The sequence below is a fragment of the Mizuhopecten yessoensis genome, unplaced genomic scaffold (genome assembly GCF_002113885.1).
Source record: "Mizuhopecten yessoensis strain PY_sf001 unplaced genomic scaffold, ASM211388v2 scaffold5875, whole genome shotgun sequence".
Lineage (NCBI taxonomy): Eukaryota > Metazoa > Mollusca > Bivalvia > Pectinida > Pectinidae > Mizuhopecten > Mizuhopecten yessoensis.
The window spans coordinates 341,931-363,950 of record NW_018406267.1 but is presented as its reverse complement, the minus strand read 5'-3'; the positions used below and the strand labels follow the sequence as shown (position 1 = coordinate 363,950).

The following is a 22,020-nucleotide window of genomic DNA, read 5'->3' as shown; positions in this document are numbered from 1 at the left end:
CCAAAATAGCATTGATATTTTTCATATATTTTCATTTTATAATTAATTGTTTTTATCCTTTATTGGATGGAGAATATATTTATTTGAGCGTTAAAACGTAACATTGTATATTGGCTTGTAATCGCAAGTGACGTAAATTTGAAGGAAAGGACTATAAATAGCTATAGGCTACAGTCAAGTATAGGTCCATGACGTATCAATACCACAGTACCAGAAATGAGTTTGGGATTCGTTCCAGAATCGATTAAAATCAACAAGACAATATTGAAGATACATTTGGAAAAGTTGTTTATTTGTTAACACTTGTAGTGTTCTTGCATATATCAATAAATATCAACCAAACTAATCAATAATTTAACATTTTGATAAAGATTGTCAAATTATATAGTTAAAACAATGGGATAAGTCAACATTTAGTTTAAATAGGAAAGAGTCTTTATTTGAACTTTTTCTTAAACACTTTCTCGTGATATAAATATCGAATATTAACACAATCTATTTTTTGTTATGTTACAATTGTAATATTAGATATATGATATATGTGTGATAACTGGCGTATATTTGATAGTGACGTCATATGTAATGGGGTCAACTTAATGACGTCACGCTGTCTGAAAAATCAGACGCTAGAGCCAATGAGTTTAATTGGTGTGTTCCTGCGGTAAGTTAGAGAAAAAAGACACACGATCTGAACATAAAAGACATGTCTAGTAAAGTGTTAACACAGAAGACACGTGTAGCAACAAATAAAACCTAAAATCGAATCAACTTTTATATGAAAACACGTAAACATGGACTGAGGGAACACTTAAACAACTATACAGACATCCTAAACCTCAGCAAACATCAAGCGTGTCACATGATATAGTAGCCCGTGAAATCCAAGGGAAACATACATATATGAACAATTTGGTTTCTTATCAAAATCGGACACAAGAAACGTTTAGAGCATTGGAAAATTAAATTTCTTTTTAAAAATGTTCTTTCTAAAAAAAAAACATTTCTAGATAAATGAATCTGGTCTGGAGAAGTTTCTAATGTTGATTTCTTACCCTTACATAGCATGGGTATGTAAACTAAATATTCACCTATCAGAAAATATAACAGGAAATACACCAACCAAATGTTCAGTATATACAGAAAATAGTACATGTACTATATAGTAAAATATCACAATATATATATATATAATTCTATCACAGATAAACTTCATGTTGAAGGAAATACTAAAGTAATGGATACAGATGAAAACATTACACACCAGATAAATATCTTATCCAGCGATTAAAATTAACCGTAACCATTGACATCTCACCACTGCCACCAATTTCCTTGTTGCTCGAGTCCACTAATTGCTTCTGTATTCATACGCTGTAGAGATGGCAATGTTGAGGTATGCACTCACGACGCATCGATTAAGGATGTTGCGCAAGTTTCGCTGCTTACTTGTTACTTCATATTCGGTTAGTTTAACTGACAGGATATCAAGTTTATTACGTCAACTAGTGGCATGTCTTCCATTCAATTTTAGGTAGTGATGTCATAAATAGACAAATCGTACACAGGATCATGAAAAACCCGTGCAAATCATATTCTAATAAATAAACATTTTATTTCTATATTCATATTTCGAAATACATCTCGTACCCATTACAATCCCTTCAGAATAAATGTATTTCAGAACTATTGTACAAAACTTGTATCATGAATTCGATATATCGGCACATTGAAGCTTTAATAGACGGATTTACTTTTAAGTAACAGTGTTTCTTAAATTTATAAATAAACATGACTTTATATATAGTATATGTATAATAACGTCATATTACGTTGTTTCTTCGTCGGGCATGTCCCGAGTGATCCAGGCTCCAAGCATTGCACAGTGCGTCAGGGACTACAAAACAAGAAATCGGAATACGTATTAGGTAACATGCTATAGATGTTGATGTATATGAGGTAACACTGATATAGATACTGCGAACGTACATATTTTAGTGGTGATCTAATTTCAGCGATTGCACTCAATTATTATAACATTTCCAACGGTTTCTGTACATAGCTTTATATCATATATTATGGGTGCGCCAATTCATCAGTGCGCTACCGTGTTCAAAGTATATAACAGGCTGAAGTCTGATTGCGCAAAAATAAGTACGTTACAGTGAATATCTTATATAGGAAGCAACGCAGTAAATGTTTAAGGAAAAAATCCGGTTACATATAAGAAAAAATGCAGTTCACGAAGTATGACAAGGTATTGTGTGGTTAAAACACACATGTTCGCGAAAACGTTAAACATGACACTGCAGAAACCACAAAAATCAAACATTCTCCTGTAGACCAAACACTCAGATGACCTTGCAGACAAAGTGTCTATAGACGTTGCAAACCAAACAGTGAGAAGGTCTCTTGGATATATCATTCAAAAACAGTCTAGAACCTCATAAACCGAAAAGGCTAGATATCGTTTAAGCATAACATTTGAGAAAGCTATTTATCCAAAAGCTCTAGGTACTTGCAACCAAGATATTCTGTACAGTCTTCAAGCATAGACATCTAGATAACATACAAACCAAACAGTTTTGAGGCCTACAAGATAACGCTCTAGGGACCTGGTAATCCTGACACTTAAAGTGACTTTGCAAATTGAGCACATAAGCGACTTTGCAATAACAATGTAGTGACCTTGAAGAAATAACACTCTAGAGACACTGCAATCCATACACTTGAAATCGTGAGAAGCAGACACTCAGATATAGTGCAAATTGTATATTCAAATATTGTGAAAAAAAAAGCATTTGAATAACGTGCAAGCAAAGCACGTTAGCAACGTGCAAGCAAAACGTATGGTGACAATTGACCACGTGACTTACTCACGAAGTCGCCCCTGCTTATGTATGTCACTGTCCTGTATTTTGGTCTGTAATCAAAGGGACGCATTCCAGCGAGGTTGCATCAGTCTGACTCTTATCAACCTGTTACAATAATTACTATTTGTATACCTCATCTATACAGCGGCTTATCGTAATAGCTTAAATTGATCACAAAATTTTAAAATAAGAAGTAGTTGTTTTCCTTTCGCACTCGAGTTTCCCAGGTAGTGTCTTCCTCATTCGGGACCTATCTAGAGAAAAGAGTACAACGTTTAAGACTTTGAGTGACTGAAGCGGTCGACAACAATGGCGCGTAAGCCTAATAATGTTTATTGTTGTGTTATTGTTATATTTGATATTATAATATATTTATTGTCCTTGTGTAAGTAAACACGATTGTTTCACTAGGGCTACCATAATTATGGTCAATAAATGTACAGTGTGGACATCCCAGCGCTAAACACTGAAGAGGGATTTCATAAGTCTGATCCCCAATAAATCTTTTATAAAGACTGGTAATATGTGCTCGAAATACCTAGCATTATGTGCTCGAAATACCTAGCATTAAACGTTATTTTTCTCTTTTTGAAACTTATTTCTTTGCACTTCCCAAAGTTAAACATTATGTTTCTCACTTAAAATCTTATTTCCCTGTACTACCCAGAGTTAAACATTATGTTTCTCACTTAAAAACGTAAATTTTCGCACTACCCAAAGTTAAACATTATGTTTCTCTCTTTAAATCTTATTTCTTCTCACTCCCCAGAGTTAAACAATATGTTTCTCACTTAAAATCTTCTTTCTTCTCACTACCCAAAGTTAAGCATTATTTTTCTCTCCTTAAATCTTATTTCTTATCACTACCCAAAGTTAAGCATTATGTTTCTCTCTTTAAATCTAATTTTTTCGAACTACCCAAAGTTAAACATTATGTTGCTCTCTTTAAATCTTATTTCTTCTCACTGCCCAGAGTTAAACATTATGTTTCTCTATTTAAATCTTATTTTTTCGAACTACCCAAAGTTAAACATTATGTTGCTCTCTTTAAATCTTATTTCTTCCAACTACCCAGAGTTAAACATTTTGTTTCTCTCTTTAAATCTTATTTTTTCGAACTACCCAAAGTTAAACATTATGTTTCTCTCTTTAAATCTTATTTCTTCTCACTACCCAAAGTTAAACAGTATGTTTCTCTCTTTAAAACTTATTTCTTCTCACTACCCAGAGTTTAACATTATGTTTCTCTCTTTAAATCGTATTTCTTCTCACTACCCAGAGTTTAACATTATGTTTCTCTCTTTAAATCTTTTTTCTTAGCACAACCCAAAGTTAAGCATTATGTTTCTCTCCTTAAATCTTATTTCCTCTCACTACCCAGAGTTAAACATTATGTATCTCTGTTTAAATCTTATTTTTTCGAACTACCCAAAGTTAAACATTATGTTTCTCTCTGTTGATCTTTTTTCTTAGCACAACCCAAAGTTAAGCATTATGTTTCTCTCCTTAAATCTTATTTCTTCTCACTACCCAGAGTTAAACAATATGTTTCTCACTTAAAATCTTATTTCTTCTCACTACCCAAAGTTAAACAGTATGTTTCTCTCTTTAAAACTTATTTCTCTGTACTACCAAGAGTTAAACATGCTGTTTCTCTCACGCTCAAACTGAGGTTCTGTACCTTAGCTCAATTTCTTTTTCTTAAAATAATCTCAGAATTTTACCTCCTTTGTTCGGTGTCGGGGAACTGTTAAACCCCCTACTGTATTCAGGGCCACCACGCCACCTTCTGATCAGGTTGCGTTAGTTCAGCGAGTTATATTATCAAACAGCTGGTTTGAGCACAGAATTAACTGTTTGACAAATACTGAAATTATTCCATCAATGAGCGACATTTATTAAAGTTTTTGGCTGATAATGGTGTATAATCAGCTCCGAATCTATCCTATCAGAGTACGGAGTCTAAAAGTACCTCTCAGTGAAACACGATACCTTAAATTTCCGACGAGCGTTGAAATCCTTGATGCTTTCCTGTGTTTGCAGCAAATGTGTGTTCTTGGCGGCTTTTCCTTTCACCCATGGATGATTCAGGGCGGCAGCGGCACTCATTCGCTTTTTTGGATCCTTCTGGAGCATCTTGCGTATAAAATCCTGCCCGGAATAAATTATATATATCAGAAATATGAGGATCTATTCAACAGAAAGAATTTCTTTTCTTAACTTAAGCAGTGTTGGCGTTTTCTTGCCGACTGTGTATGGCAGACAGGGCTATACTCAATACTTTGTAAGGATAGGATTGGTTGTTCATGGTTTAACGTCCTATCAGCAGCTCATGTCAGGTAAGGACATTGTAAGGAAGGAAAACACAACATCAATGTAAGGATAGGATTGGTTGTTCATGGTTTAAAGTCCTATCAACAGCTCATGTCATGTAAGGACATTGTAAGGGAAGGAAACACAACATCAATGTAAGGTTAGGATTGGTTGTTCATGGTTTAGCGTCCTATCAACAGCTCATGTCCTGTAAGGACATTGTAAGGAAAGGAAGCACAACATCAATGTAAGGATAGGCTTGGTTGTTCATGGTTTAACGTTCTATCAACAGCTCATGTCATGTAAGCACATTGTAAGGAAAGGAAACATAACATCAATGCAAGGATAGGATTGGTTGTTCATGGTTTAAAGTCCTATCAACAGCTCATGTCCTGTAAGGACATTGTAAGGAAGGAAAACACAACATCAATGTAAGGATAGGCTTGGTTGTTCATGGTTTAACGTTCTATCAACAGCTCATGTCATGTAAGGACATTGTAAGCAAGGGAAACACAACATCAATGTAAGGATAGGCTTGGTTGTTCATGGTTTAACGTCATATCAACAGCTCATGTCATGTAAGCACATTGTAAGGAAAGGAAACATAACATCAATGCAAGGATAGGATTGGCTGTTTATGGTTTAACGTCCTATCAACAGTTCATGTCATGTAAGGACATTGTAAGGACAGCAAACACAACATCAATGTAAGGTTAGGATTGGTTGTTCATGGTTTAACTTCCTATCAACAGCTCATGTCATTTAAGGACTTTGTAAGGAAGGGAAACGTAACATCAATGAAACCAGTGAGAGGAATAGAATTCATCTTCCGAAGAAACATGTTTTTCTTTAACAAATGAAATACGTCATTAGAATGAGCACTGGACAGGCTTCTAAAAATGTGTTTTGATACAAACATTAAGAAGTTTATCAAGATATTACTCAGTTTCTTACATGTCAGAATTATTAACTTAAGCAGTGTTGGCGTTTTCTTGCCGACTGTGTATGGCAGACAGGGCTATACTCAATTCTTTGTAAGGATAGGATTGGTTGTTCACGGTTTAACGTCCTATCAACAGTTCATGTCATGTAAGGACATTGTAAGGGAAGGAAACACAACATCAATGTAAGGATAGGATTGGTTGTTCACGGTTTAACGTCCTATCAACAGCTCATGTTAGGTATGGACATTGTAAGGAAGGGAAACACAACATCAATGTAAGGATAGGCTTGGTTGTTCATGGTTTAACGTTCTATCAACAGCTCATGTCATGTAATGACATTGTAAGGAAAGGAAACGCAACATCAATGTAAGGATAGGATTGGTTGTTCATGGTTTAACGTCCTATCAACAGCTCATGTCATTTAAGGACATTGTAAGGAAGGGAAACGTAACATCAATGAAACCAGTGAGAGGAATAGTATTCATCTTCCGAAGAAACATGTTTTTCTTTAACAAATGAAATACGTCATTAGAATGAGCACTGGACAGGCTTCTAAAAATGTGTTTTGATACAAACATTAAGAAGTTTATCAAGATATTACTCAGTTTCTTACATGTCAGAATTAAATACAATGGGAAGAGCATCCCCAAGTAAAACGTTAGCAGCCGGGGTATTTTTTTTATTGTTTTTTTGGTGTTTTTTTTTAGATATTGATGAACATTTTCTATTAATGCTCTCCCTTAAATAGCATATCAATAAGAAAACACGGAAATGCCATTATCAAATTTCGATGGAGGCAAAATTGCTGCATCTTAAAAATATGAGGAAAATAGTAAAATAGGATGGAACACTAATAATTCGTGAACTTGCTCAAATCGAATTTCACGGTTTGTTACAACTGTGAACATAAAGGGAAAACAATACTGACATGTTACGACAGAATTGTACAGTAATAATTAGAATAACGCAGAAAGGAGGCGCTCATTTAAAATTGTATCTGTACAACAAGGAAGCCAAACAAAGTCAATATTTACTGACAAATAGGCTCATTTCGTCCATTCAGGATTCACCAGCGGTACTAAAGGTCAAAGGTCAAAAGAATGAATTCCATGTCTATATATGTTTCAAAACATATCCAGAATGTTTAATCTAGTGGTAGGACGCCGGGCTCGTGACCGAAAGGTCGCGGGTTCGAGTCACGTCATGGCACTGTGTTGTTTCCTGGAACAAGATACCCCGCTTGTTCCAGTCTACTCAGCTGTAAATGAGTACGTGGTTAGGCAATGCTGGAATTGTTGAATGTTAACTGTGAATAGCAACATCGGCTGTATGCTCACCAGGGAGTTGTCTGGTTGCAAAGCCCCTATGATGTGAGACTTTATGACCTACCTTTGCGTTTTCACTGATTTCTGGACAGGCTCGTTCGTCAAAGGTATAGTCAACCTTCATTACACGCTTATACGTTTCTCCATTCAAGTCAAGGAACGGTTCGTAGCCGGCAAGCCTGATAACACAAACATACATGTCAACAATGCTTTTAACTAAAGCTAAAATGGACCGCCGTTAGTGCAGGGCAAAAATAGGTTGTGGAGAAAATCGCAATCAGAAAATCACAAATTTCGAATCCAAAGAGGATGCAACAGACAACGACACAGCCAAAACAAACACAAAAGCCATCATGAAAGCTTGGACAGTTAGTTTAGTACTAACAGGCCAAAGGTGATGATTCCAAATCTGAAATAATTTGATACAAACTAGTAAGACTCGTAATACCATGATTCAACATGTCTTGTGTGATTCAACATGGCTTGTGCGACTCAGCATGTCTTGTGCGATTCAACATGTCTTGTGTGATTCAACATATCTTTTGTGATTCAACATGTCTTGTGTGATTCAACATGTCTTGTGTGATTCAACATGTCTTGTGCGATTCAACATGTTTTGTGTGATTCAACATATCTTGTGTTATTCAGCATGTCTTGTGTGACTCAACATGTTTTGTGCGATTCAACATGTCTTGTGTGATTCAACATGTCTTGTGTGATTCAACATGTCTTGTGTTATTCAACACGTCTTGTGTGACTCAGCATGTCTTGTGCGATTCAACATGTCTTGTGTGATTCAACATGTCGTATGTGATTCAACATATCGTGTGTGATTCAACATGTCTTGTGTGATTCAACATGTCTTGTGTGATTTAACATGTCGTGTGTACTTACAAGACGAATGCGATGACTCCACAACTCCACAAGTCTACAGCTTCGGTGTATGGTATCCCATGCAACATCTCGGGAGCTGTTAATGTTAGAAATTCAAGAAATATCAACAATCAACTCTCCATACCGTTTTTACTCATTTGCAATTGTAATATTAGGCAGATATTGGATATCGTTACTAGACCAATGATTTAACGTTGTCGCTAAACCGAATTCCAATCACGAGTAGCGTCCACCGACCTCGCGGTTGCATCTGCAGATTTCATCAAAAGACAACAACTTTGGAATTTTGTTAAGATCGTGCTCCAAAATTTACCTGACCTTATATACTGGCGATGTTCAACTTACCGCTAATCGTTTATATGTTTTGAGGCTAATCGTTTATATACCACGAGATACAGTGTTTAGAGACTAAGAGGAGCGTATTTCAGATAACTTGCCAACATTTAGCCAAGCGCATTAAATTGATACATCAATATTCGTTATAAAATATTTGGTTAATTGAATTTCTTGCGAATAAGTTGTTTTGAAAAACACTCGCGAAAACGTTTATTCCTTTATTATAATGAGAATAAATTGTTAATTGCAATATTTCTTACAGTACTGGTATAACGTGTCATATGTCACGTACTAGTAAGACGAAGAGAACGTGTTAACGAGGTAAGGTAGTATTTGTAAAGATAGTGAAGGTGTTATTTTCTGTTACTAATCTAGTATTGATAATAAGGACCTTCTTCCTACGATATAGACTCTATCTGAGAAACCCGATCGATGGTAAGATCACCCGAGTCTACCGTGTAATATTATATGGTATCCAATCTACGCTGAATAATGCAATACCCAAGCAATTAACCAATAAATGTGTTTATGTATATGGCCAATCAATTAGAAAAACGTGTTTTCTGATAACTGCAACGGATGAAGGGTCGAAATTTTCATCGGCAAGCGTTTATGGGGAGAGTAAGACAAACATTTAAACAGAACGTCAGGGTTAAAATAAAAAATAAAATAAAAAAAAAAGACGTGAGGCGCCAGGTAAACATATCTGAAGAGAATGATAGTGAAAATGCAGCTTAGACCGTTTCTTGTTTTGTATTTACAGACAGAGCATGCATGTCAAATGGTGAAATGACGAGTGTTTCAGAGGGTTTGAGCTTGGATTTCCACGGACCTTCCCTCTTAAACGGCGGTGGAAGTTTTTGTATGATGTTTGCGCATGTGTGGGTGTTAATTTACCACTATAGTCTGGAGAAGAACACACCATGTTCATCTGTACGTCCTTTTCCTGTATCACCGCGAGACCAAAGTCAGCTGGAAACAAAGAAGCCATGTTAAAACAGTCTTTAAAACATTACCGAAACAAACGTATGTTTGATTGCAAGATTGGTATCGGTAAACTCAAATCTGTCGAACCTACCAACTTAATAACAAATATACACCAAACAACAACCAATTATTTAAGTACGAATTTCAGATATTCGTCCTCCAATATTATATATGTAAGTATGGAAGAATATATTTCAAATTGTAGTTCAGTAAACGCCGCAATCAGAATTTTATTTGAATTGATCTTATTTCATTACTTGAATTTAAAGAACCGTGCATCCCATGTGTAAAAGAACAAACAACGCCAATACTTTGTTTGATTTATTGTTAAATTACTAGTGAAATATTACCATAAATATCATTTAATTGTTCATGTTAGTGAAATATTACCATAAATATCATTAAATTGTTCATCGTGCCTGAACATATATGAGTTTTCACCAAGTATCGATAATTCAATTACTTAGTATTCATAACTAGGTACGCTGAATGAATCTCATTCGTCATGGTTCACAAACCGTTTACTGCAGTACAGAGGTGTTATTCACTGCACACTTCGTTGATAACTTACTTAATTTTATTTTCGGGATATCTTTTAAATCCTCTAGTAATAGGTTTTCGGGCTGAAATACATTATAGTAAAACATCACATGATTAAGTACGAGTACATAGATCAACAATAGTTTTTGTATATAAGAATAACAATAGTTAGTCATGTCAATTAGGTGTGGGGAATCACGTGATAGCGACGCCGGTCTATGATATCATAACCTCCCAGCATATACTGGGGTCAAATTGCAATCACTGCATATATTTGATAAAAACTACAGAAATGCAGAACAGAAACAATCATTAACCATTCCACAGTTAACTATATAGCAAATAAGTAATGATGTTCTATGAAAACAAAAAAGTTTAAGTCGTCGAATAGTTTTAATATTCTGTTTAATATTTTATTTAGTCATCCGATCATAAACGCCCTAATTAAGCACCAATAACGTGCACTGACTTGAACATGCAAAAATCTGTGATTTAAGTATGATCAAATGACAAGCATGGGTTGGAACACATCAACATCAACAGAGAGTAAAATGAAACAGAAAACGTATATAGCACAACACCCAAACACAGGATACGTAGACACGTTAGTCGAGTTACGATTTTAGTTACGTGTGCGTAAGGTCTGTTTTATCAAAGGTCTTAACTCCGAATGTAAACGTAGGGTTAGACACAGCCTTACACGTAAATTAAAGTTACGATCTTTAGTAAAACAGTTGTTGACGTAAGTTACGCCTACGTCTACGCCTAACGTCTACGTGTGGACTTACGACCTTTAGTAAAACTCAGCCCAGGTCTTTATGATTTATCATTTATCCAGTGTAGACCAAAGAATCTCAAAAGAAACCCCTCGGTATGTAGTTTATCAACAGGATGCATCTACCCATGAAATTGTAATACCGAAACAGGACATACACTTAAAAGCAGATAAGAAGGGCAGGCACTAGATGCTTACCTTAATGTTTCGGTGAGTGACGCCGTTTTTGTGCATGTACTGAAACAGGAGAGGATCAAAATGAACTACTGACAATAAAATATGTATAATAATCATGTTTGTTTATCTTTTTAACGTAACTTTGTTTCAAGAAGGCGTTTTTGCTGCAAAACAATGCTACAAGATAAGAACTGCTTTACAACGTCATTACGTCACCAATGTGCAGCACGACTACTTGTAGACTACAGTTTTACATATGATCTTAACCATGATATTGATTCTGCTGAAAATTGCATTTTTACTTCATAATTTTGATATATTCATGAATAATTTTGGTTTGTTTGTATTTTTGCGTCCTATTAACAGCTATGGTCATTTAAGGACGTGCCAGGTTTTTGTGGAGGAGGAAAGCCGGAGTTCCCAGAGAAAAACCACCGACCTACAGCCAGTACCTGGCAACAGCTCCACGTAGGCCTTGAACCCGCGACCCAGTGGTGGAGGGCTAGTGGTAGCAGAATGTCAGACGCATTAACCACTTGGCCACCACTGCCCTAAGAATGAAATGTATATACTAAAAGATATAAAAAATGAATCAAATATACTAATGAAAGATGTAAAGTTGATGGGTTAATGAATCAAAAACGTATTAACCATTTCATCAATTAATTACTACGTTAACAGCTGTAATTACCTGCACTGCCTCCAGAATGTCCCTCATGATATGTGCCGCTTCCTTCTCTGTATACGTCCCACGGGTCTCAATACTGTCAACACAAACCAGAGTCAAATCATTAGTAGGAGATCAGGCCCGAAGTTTACGAATGTTCCACCAGGAAAGCATTATTTTGAGCTTAGAAATATTTCAACTTAACGAAACTAACTTTTTCGTTACAATGTATGTTGAGTTTAATACCAGTACACCTTTTCAAGATGTCAAATAGTAAAAGTCTGAGCCGGAGCTTTCAAATGGCTGATGCTAATAAGGCATAGATCTCCGTAAGTCATCGAGAATATTTCCATGTCATCTGTTCTAAAATCTGTTATAATGCTCGAGTGTGCAATGTAAAAAGACGTGTTTACAAACGGTTATTCACGTGTGACAGATGACTACGTTTTGGTAAAAAGGAATACTTTGTGTATGACGTCATTGCAATATGTTCTCAGTTTTTCAGTCTATCACTTGACAGACTGTAAACACAAACAAATGAAAAAGCGTGTTACTAACCACTTATAATTAGTCTGTGAATTCGATATAAATCAAAGTGTAGTTTAGTAAACGCGTGTGCAGATTTCTAGACTGACGCTCTTATTTAAAGTTTCGATTGGGAATACAAAATTGCTCACCTGTCGAAGAGTTCTCCCCCTTTAGCGAGCGCCAAAACGAGTTGTAACTTAGTTGGCGTCTCAAAAACTTCCTTAAGTCGTATCTGAGGAGGAAAGATGTATATTATATACACAAAAGGCCTCAATAATACTGAAACAAGATTCCTTTGAATAAAAAATGAAGATATTGTATTAAATGTATAAAAATCGCATTAGTCTTCATCTAAGTTGGGTTTCATCTAATCTAGTTGTCTTAATAGGAGGCACGGTAGTCTAGTTGTAGGATGCCGGGCTCGTGACCGAAGAGTTGCGGGTTCGAGTCACGGCACTGCACTGTGCTGTATCTCTGAGCAAGAGACTTTACTCCGCTAGAATTGTAAAATGCTTGCTGTGTGCGCCGAAATGGCAGGGATTTGAGAAAGATATTTGCTGGTTGCAAAGGCCTTATAACCACGGATAATAATTTGTGAACCGCTTTGAGACGACCTACAAGCTAGGTTGTGATAAAGCGACATATAAGAACCTGGAATTATTATTATTATTTATTATTTAATGGATCTTACATGTATACGCTGTTTTAGATATTTCTTTCAGAAGCCCTTGATAGACTTGACTATAGAAGTTATCGTTCTACCCATATTATATATAAATTACTCAATTCCAAGACGACAGTGAATGTCAAACTAGATCTCCTTGCAGAATTCAACGTCTTAAAAGTTCAGGAAGAACCCTATTCTACACTTTATCTAGTAACCTATTTAACTTAGTGTGGTTTACGTTATCAATAAATGTAAATTCTGGTATCTCAAACAGGAAAATAAATAGTTATACCCAGTTTCATAACAAAAGAAGATGCGTGCAAGATCATTTCAGTTACCAAATTCTATTTGTTCTACCTCTTCCTAACTTTTTTAACTTATTCTAAACAAATTATCTCATTTGTGCGTTGGTGAAAATAAAAGAATAGTTTAACTAGTTTAACTAGTGAAGAATATTTTCATCATGTTGAATTCAGAAAAAAATAATTCTAAAATAATCTGTATTTTAACATATGCAGAGAAAAAAATATCGAAAATAATAATAACAACAAAAAACATTTTTTTCTTCCTTTTAAATATTAAGTTATTCTGACTTGTTGTTGTCAACAATAATGTGTAATGCTAGTAACCTAGTAGCATTGAACATCATGTGAATTCATCGGCAGAGGTGCAAAACTGCTCCTTGAAGAAAACCATGTCTAAACTGAAGTCATGTTACACATGTACAACGTTGTACTTAGTATGTGTCTAATTTTACTTACGTAACAGACAAGTACACCGGTATTATATCATAGTATTCATTATAAGTATTAATAAATGTGCAAGACCATACACTTGTGTTTTTCTAACGAATCAGAAAGCACGAGTTTATTGCGCGGACGAATATATTCACGAGGGCGCGGAGCGCACGAGAGAATATATACGTCCGCGCAATAAATGAGTGCTTTCTGATTCGTTAGAAAAACACAAGTGTATGGTCTTGCTTTTATCATATTCCTTCCGTATTTGGTAGAGATCGATACAAAGATTTTATAAACTTTGATTTATTTTGCAAATACCGGGAACTTTTCAGTTCGCCATGACAAGGGGATTCCCATAAAAAAGTAGTTCCGGCTAGTATGGTGATACAACATCGTGATAAAAACCGACAGAAAACATCAACAGAAAACTGTTGTATTACTACTGTAAGATTACATAGGTATGTGATAAATGATACGAACATCGTGGGCATCTGACAGTTGTAAACTCACTCAGACCCATACGAGACGATTTCGATTTCTGAGACAAACTGATGATATTTCTAATATGTGCTTTCATAAAGATTCATGAAACTGTGTAAGTCTGCCACCGATTCTCAAAGAATTGAGGCGACAATAACATACATAATATACATTCTACAATAACATATATATATATATATGTGTGTGTAATATTACATCAAAATGTATTTTACAGCATATACATGTAACCTATGGCCTTAGTATAGGATTTATTAAGTTATAATTTACAGCCTTTAATATATGTATCAAGTATGACTTATTACATATTAACTTACAGCCTACATTGTGTATTTAAATATGAAATTTATAACATACAATGTACAGTCTATAACGTATATATTTATGAAATATTACATAAAAGCTACAGTCTACATTGTATAAATTTGATATAATTTATCATGTACTATAAGTAACAAAATGACTAATAGTATTACATATGGATTACAGACTTTACTATGTATATATTTAATTTAATTTTTAATGCACTATCTAAATTATAATAAATCGAGGTCAACACACGGTATAAGTAAGAAACTGACTTACAGTTAATCCATATTGGATAAGTCTGGGTGGGGCCCTGAGTAAGTATGGGATTATAACACTTAACACAGGGAAATGGTACGAGTACTAGTACTGGTATCCTACCTATGACGACATAAACCTTTCTTCACAATTTAAGGTTATAGGTTATAGAATATCGATTTGACTGTGGTCAATATTTCCCTCGGTCTCACGGTCCGAATTATCCCTGTAATACAATTACTATGGGCGCATTAATGACGAACTATTTCTGTTATTCTCTCCATGTTCGACAATTATCATATCATATTTTTAAAGTTTTTGAACTTACATTTTAAACGAATCTGTCGTCATAAAAATCTTAACTGAATTTTCCTCTTTGTTAAATATTATAAGTCTATATCTTTGTTTCAATGCAGATAATGAATATATGTTGAATATTTGTGTGATAAGTAGTATTCGAAATTTCGGTTTGAGTCTTTTTAGATAGAAATAAAAATGTGTATATTATCTTGTACGTCAACTACCATACAAAATGCAGTGCAAAAAGGACAAACACAACGTCACCGCTAAGGTATCTAAGTTTTTTAGGTATTCCACAGAGTTAACTGTTCGATGTTATTTACGTATACTCACCAGATTCGGGTGGCTCAGCCTCAGCAGCAGACCGATCTCCTTTACAACTTCACCTCGACAATGCTTCTGTGCCTAAAGTAGTAAACATAGTTGGTGTTAGATACAAAGAACTTTGTAAGTCTAGGGCCCGTATTCATGAAACCGTTCTCATACTGAAACTCAAATTCTATTCTCAAGCCCAATTTCTTGTTCTGGTGATTAATTAATTAAAAATTACATTTTGTCAAAATAAAGTGGAAGAATTCTGGAGAGGCTACAATCCGCATTCTACCTTAAATGTTCTCGATTGACTATCTGACCATGTCGCATGATTTAAGCAAGTTACAAGAAATTTGGTTTGAGCACAAAATCCATGCTTAAGCATATGAGAATGGTTTCATGAATACGGGCCCAGATACTTCCATGCAAATCTTGAGAATATAATGAAAACAGTTTATCAAGGAGTACATGTGAAATACAGTTATTGCCATGAAAATGCTAATGGTTGACCATAGAACAACAAAAACACCATAAACAGGTATTCGATTATAGACACAATTTGATAGAAATCAATTTCACTCTTTGTAAAGTTTCTGAATTGTCACATCATAGTATTACAAGGGTTCAGCACCGATTCTTGACCCCCTCCTCCACTTGTTAAAGATAAATTTGGTTTTTATCTCACATTTTTGAAACTTCAACGCATTGGTCGTCAGCATTGAAACATGCAAATCACTTGCACCGAATTCGGTATATATTGTGTTAGATTATAAACGTTCTAGTGATTAAAACAGCCCTAACGGTTACCGTTCTCGTCGTTCTTAAATCAGTGGTATGGCCGTATATTCATCCCTTAGATGCACAAACGAAATTGTGGGAATACCTATCACAACATCCCATTTGAAAGAATCCAAAAATGGTAGAAGGGTTGCGTTTTCAATTTGTTTAAACACAGAATATGAGAAACGAGGAAGATCACTATAAGTGCTGCAATGCAGGCAGCGAGATATACGCTTTAGTGTGTTTAACAGGAGGGCGTAGGTTTTGTTTTTATTGGCATTGTTTTACGGCCCATCGACAATGTAAATCATTTTGGACCAATCAACGATGTAAAAATAGACATTCACAAAATGGAGGGCAAAGGGGAAAATCCACGACTCTGCAGAATGTCGACATTAGTGAAATCATATAACTCTAATGGGACAGTCAGGTGATCGACACTGATTCCTGTTTTTGATAAGCCACATAATTTGACTCAAGAAACGCTTACCCTTCCGGAACACGGCGTCTGTCATTATTAAAACCATGTTCATCGTGTCTTATATCGTTAATTAGTGGCCTTTAAACTTTTCTGTGTGTGATAGGGAGACACCATGGCGGGAGCCACGTGGAGAAGGAAATGCTTATCATTCTGATATTTTGTTTTATTTTATGACACTCTGACTTTTGTTTTGATGTCTTTTCGGGTTTTTATCTGCTTTCGCCCATAAATCTTTCAAATTACGACCGGTATCGACCTCATTGTCAAGAGCCTTGACGTGTGAGGGTGCTTAGGTCATTATGTATACGACAGTCAGTACTTACCCTTTTATTGACCGTCTTGACCGCCCAAGCTTCACCGGTCAAACAACTGGTACACTTGTTGACGATTGAATTCGTGCCTCTGTAAACAAAAAACACAATAAGTCATTGCCCCGCAGCATTTGTAACGATAAACGATCATGATATGTAAAAGCGCAGTTAAAAAAGAGAAAAAGAAACAAAGCAGTTAAGATGTAACCTCGTTATCATTATATTGGACACTTTGGCCCCGTCACAGAGTGGGAAACACGAATGTTTGAAATATATGAAACATAAGAACGGCACTCGCGGTTATTGCTCAATCGGGAACTGTCGGCACTTTCCGTAAACGAGAAAATACCCGTTTACGGCAAGTGTCGATGGTTCCCGATTGTGTTATTGCTATGATGAATTATGATCGACTGGCCAGTTATAATTCTCTCTACAATGTAACATCAGCAATCCGGAGAGTTAAGCTTTAATTCTGTTGGAGTACAATGATACCGTATATATGAAACCGGAGAGTTCTGATATATTTGCTCATGTGTTCAATGAAATGTCATGAAACCCAACAGTTTAGAGTAAAGATAGATTTCGTTATACAGCCTCGGACAGAACAAAGAGTTTTAGTTTCAGTAATTAATTAATACTCCTTTAAAAAAAAACCACAGAAAACGTGCAGTGATTTTATTTCCTGCAATTAACTGAAAAATAACAGAGAATTGATCTTTTATATTGTTGCACACTCCAGAAGCCAGCCCTAGGACTGGGTGGCTCAATGAAGGTCCGATTGCATTATGCCTTGGTCGTTATCAATTTCATATTAACTGTGGCTTTTTTCCGTGTGATCAATTTATCCCTGATATAATCAATATTTGTATAGAAGCGTGCCAGTTCATCATCTAATCTGTCCTTGGAGCTAAACACCCTGACTAGGTGAGGCTGCGTGTCATCTGGAATAGTTTATACTGTTATAGATTTTCGCTGTGTGTGTGAATTTGATCAACTTCGTCATTCCTGATATGATCCTTTAGTCTTGATGTAAAATACATTAAAAAACTATTATGATTATGGTATAATTATCAAAATTATATTTTATCTTAATTTCATACGGGTAATATGATCTCATTTGACCTGTTAGGATTTACGACGGGTCAATATATATAGCAACTTATAGTACTGCACCAACAAAATTAACTCACCTATTTTTAATCGAAAGTGTAAGAGAAAAGCTCATAATATGCCCTATTTATCGGTGTTATCAGACGACAATTACAGTCATTACAAGTTATCCTCCGTTCTGTGTGCTTTATATTCACTGAGCGTGTGTTTATATTAACTGCCTGGGGTGGAAACAAGGAAAATCATAGCAGAGTGCAAAGTTCCTTACACTTCTTTTATATTTTTGAGTGCAGAATGAAACGAGTGTGCGATGTACATGTGAATATACATTTATTTTGTACCGATCTCACCCAGCTGAGATAATACTGACATTATTAAACAAGGACACACTAAAACAGAACTGAGGACATCATGAACGTCTAACTCACTTACTGCCAGATTTTCATATTTGTTTGTGTCAATAATATACCTTCGAATGCCGTAAAAATAATATGTATTGCAGAAATATATGGTGTTATTATATGGTGTTTCATTTGTTTTACTTTACTGTGTGTGTGGGAGGAGGGGGGGGGGGGGGGGGGGGAGAGAGATATTGGAGATACAGTATCTGTAGCTATATATAAGATAATCACAACGTTTGTGCATAACCAGGAAGATTGGTGTCATACCAATCTTTATTAGGTTAATGATACATTCCGGTAATGATTTAACTAATGGATATGTCCTTAATTACTATTACTAAAATTAGCCCTATATGTAACCCGGGTTCACTTCATCTTAGTACGATAAACATAATTATCATGTTACCTAATGTATCGTTAATATACTGTATCTAGCTACAATGGAGCCTGCATGTATACTTCCACAGTAATATATGTAACTATGTTTACTACAGGGTTTTCGAAGCATAGTTAGCTTAACCACGGACAAAGTAATATAATTCCGTGGCTTTTACATGTTACAACTTTAATATGCTTTTGTTTACAAGACGTCTTTTCTTTCTCAATTATTGTATAGTGTTGTCTATAGATCTTATACATGCAAGTTTAATCAATGCTAATATATTTTCTAAACTATCCCGTTGTGTGCCTTATGTGCGTTCTTCGCATTATTTTTTTCAGTAAGCTAACAGTACTTTGTACTCTGATCAATATACAAAAGTGTGTCTACACATGGCATTAGAAGACCTGAGCGTAGTTTGACCTTAGATACCAATGTAGGTATGACGGGTAGATTTAATTCCCTTGGGAGTATTCCACTTACCTTTACTTAATTAGGTTGGCAATGTTGTGACGTCATTGTCACTTACCTAAAGCCCTTACAGTTGTGTACCTGGATTTTTAAACCTTACACATTTACATACATACAACCCTCTACAATAGACTAGTAAGTGTTGGATTTAATACATTCTTGTGTTGATTAGTATGTGAATTTTGACGACCTCATCCGACTCCGAATACTTTAAATTAAAAGTACGTACACTGTGTTGTGTGACAACATGCATATGTGGGATAAACATGTACAGGTGTGAAATAATTTCGAAATTATCATAAAACACACTCACAAAGTTATCATTAGTGGTTTTTGTTAATTTTCAATATAATTGACAGTCAGATCTTAATCGTTTTTGTCTATAATATCTTATCTTTTGACAACACTGACAAATCTGAACATTAGTTCTACATTTGATCATCACTTGAGACAAATACCGGTCACTCGCAGATGTCCGAACATTAGAGCGGTCACTCGCAGATGTCCGAACATTAGAGCGGTCACTCGCAGATGTCCGAACATTAGAGCGGTTGAGTCCGAAAATCAGTTATGATACTAGCATGTATAGTTACAACGCACACCACACCTACATGTACGCGTATATGTAAATATTAACACGCCTTTCATACCATCCACCCCCTGCTGGTTCGGGGAAAGAATAAACATCTAGTGACCTACTACTTGATCATATGAGGCGACAATGTGCCCCCCCCCCCCCTAACCCAACCCACCTGCACGTACACACAAGCACGTGCATAGATATTGTGTGTCCTACTTTATATATCACATATATATAATATCATACATTCTAAGTGGCATATAAGCCGAGCCGAAAGATTAATATTTAATGTGTAAGAAATATAGCCCGGGTTACGTATGTACAACTTGTCATACATACTCAATTATGCACGTGCAACATACTTGATAAAATTAAGATTACTTCGAAAGAAAATGATAACAATATAGCCGACTACTATATCATAATTAAGTCACGTGCCACTCGTTCGTTAATGAATTTACCCGGGTACGTTATTAACCCGTCACCATGACAATGTCTTTAAGCCATAAATATCCATCATTTAGCCCAATCAATTTAATTAATATGTAGGTAATCCATTTTTAATTGATACACATGTTTGAAAATCTCTCACTAGAACCAGCTCTGATAGAGCATGTTCAAGACGATACATAGATAGGTAAATGTATGTATACACCACAAGATTACACAGGTGGGATCTCCGTCGTTAGGTCATTCTAATTAGAAAACGTACCTTCCCAATTCCGGACCAATCGTGTACAGATCATCAAACTGGTCATCTTTGATGCTCTCATTTATCCAGTACCCTCCTCCAGAGTTGTTCGACATTTTCACAGTTTGTATACAAGGTTTAGTAACCGAGTATTACAGGTAGGCACTCGCCGTTAAAGTCGAGTCGCTACGGGACCCAAAACAGTACACAGACCAGGTAAAATCCCAGGTGAAACCGAAGATTTAATCACGTGGTATATTGTTCAAAATAAATATTTATCGGTACAGTGCTGTGAAGTAGGCTTTACATTAAATGTCATCTGGCGACAAAATTTAAAAGGATCGACTTTCGGAAAGCAATCGATCAAGTGTGTCGCGGAGAGATCCTTGGCAGTGTGTTCACTGGTAGTGGCGAAAACGGGGCAGTGAGAAGGAATGGCGTACGTAGATTGGAAATCAATCGATGTAAGAGATAAATAAACTTCTAAGAAAAGACAGTATACTGTTTATACAGAGATGTACAAATGTATCTTGTTTATTGTGGAGTTTACAAATTCACATTCGAATAATCTGGAAAACTAAAAATCTATAACAATCCGGAATAAAACTTATAATCCGGAACTCTCACAATATAGAAAACTGACAATGTAGAACAATTGAAATCCGTAACTCTCAGCTGCATCGCCCACTGTCCGGAAAGCTTACAATTCTGGAACTCTTACAATCCGGAACTTCACAATCCGGAAACCTCAGAATCCGGAAGCATCTACATTCCGAAACATTATAAGAACGATCTTACGTATAGTGTTTTTATGTTTCCGAACATTACATGAATAGTAAACGATTGTCATGTTGTTGGGTTTTTTAATTCTAACGTTTAACAAGGCCTCTAACTATCAAATTTAGTATAATTTGTTCGGATAACCTGTTTTAAAAATCATTAACAGGTCTACTTGTATTATGGCGAAATAGTAAAAGGTTGGGAAAAATAATTAAAACGAACGGTTCCACCTGATTCGGCATGAGTTAATTAGACTCCGAACATTTTCGAATCTATTCTACCAAATGAAAATGTAATTGCATGTACTTTTGTGTCTACGCCAATAATTCAATAACATGTTTTTAAATCATGGTGTTCTTTAGCGCATGCAAACGTTTGTTTAATAATGCCTCGTTTTCGCTTCACGCTCATAGATGATGCAATGTTTTCTGGATGCTGCAGCCAGTTTTCTTGTCCTGTCAGTTAAACTGGTGGTATAATTATAAAACGATTAGATACGCACGTGCACACGTGTTCCTTTCCTTATATAACGAAAACAAGTCACGGCGACTCACTTATTCATTTTCGCAATAGGAGGGAGGCTTTTAGAAGAGCGTTGC

At 35.6% G+C, this 22,020-nt stretch overlaps 1 protein-coding gene across 3 annotated transcripts; it reads right to left on the bottom strand.

Annotated features, from left to right (window-relative positions):
• Positions 1 to 323: 323 nt before the first annotated feature.
• LOC110451195 (calcium/calmodulin-dependent protein kinase type IV-like) lies at positions 324 to 20,887 on the bottom strand. Of its 3 annotated transcripts, none has more exons than XM_021499071.1 (13): positions 20,663 to 20,887; positions 17,022 to 17,100; positions 15,459 to 15,530; positions 12,506 to 12,588; positions 11,853 to 11,925; positions 11,183 to 11,221; positions 10,241 to 10,292; positions 9,580 to 9,654; positions 8,347 to 8,422; positions 7,517 to 7,631; positions 4,863 to 5,021; positions 2,874 to 2,975; positions 324 to 1,894 (listed from the first exon to the last, which is right to left on the bottom strand). In XM_021499071.1, the coding sequence occupies exons 1-12, from the start codon at positions 20,755 to 20,757 to the stop codon at positions 2,901 to 2,903; spliced, it is 993 nt and encodes a 330-aa protein (XP_021354746.1). In that variant the 5' UTR covers positions 20,758 to 20,887; the 3' UTR covers positions 324 to 1,894; positions 2,874 to 2,900. The 3 variants fall into 3 exon arrangements, with proteins under 3 accessions (XP_021354746.1, XP_021354748.1, XP_021354747.1); XM_021499072.1 differs by having other exon boundaries at positions 1,814 to 1,894; positions 2,878 to 2,975; XM_021499073.1 differs by lacking the exon at positions 2,874 to 2,975.
• Between the last annotated feature and the right edge of the window lie 1,133 nt (positions 20,888 to 22,020).

What these genes read in the sequence shown, in the direction of transcription:
- LOC110451195 (XM_021499071.1), bottom strand. Translation starts at nt 20,757, where the DNA reads ATGTCGAACAACTCTGGAGGAGGGTACTGGATAAATGAGAGCATCAAA. An exon ending in TCAAGACGGTCAATAAAAGG is followed by an intron (nt 15,531 to 17,021) that starts GTAAGTACTGAC and finishes TTACTACTTTAG; the next exon opens with GCACAGAAGCATTGTCGAGG. An exon ending in ACATTCTGGAGGCAGTGCAG is followed by an intron (nt 11,222 to 11,852) that starts GTAATTACAGCT and finishes CTCCTGTTTCAG; the next exon opens with TACATGCACAAAAACGGCGT.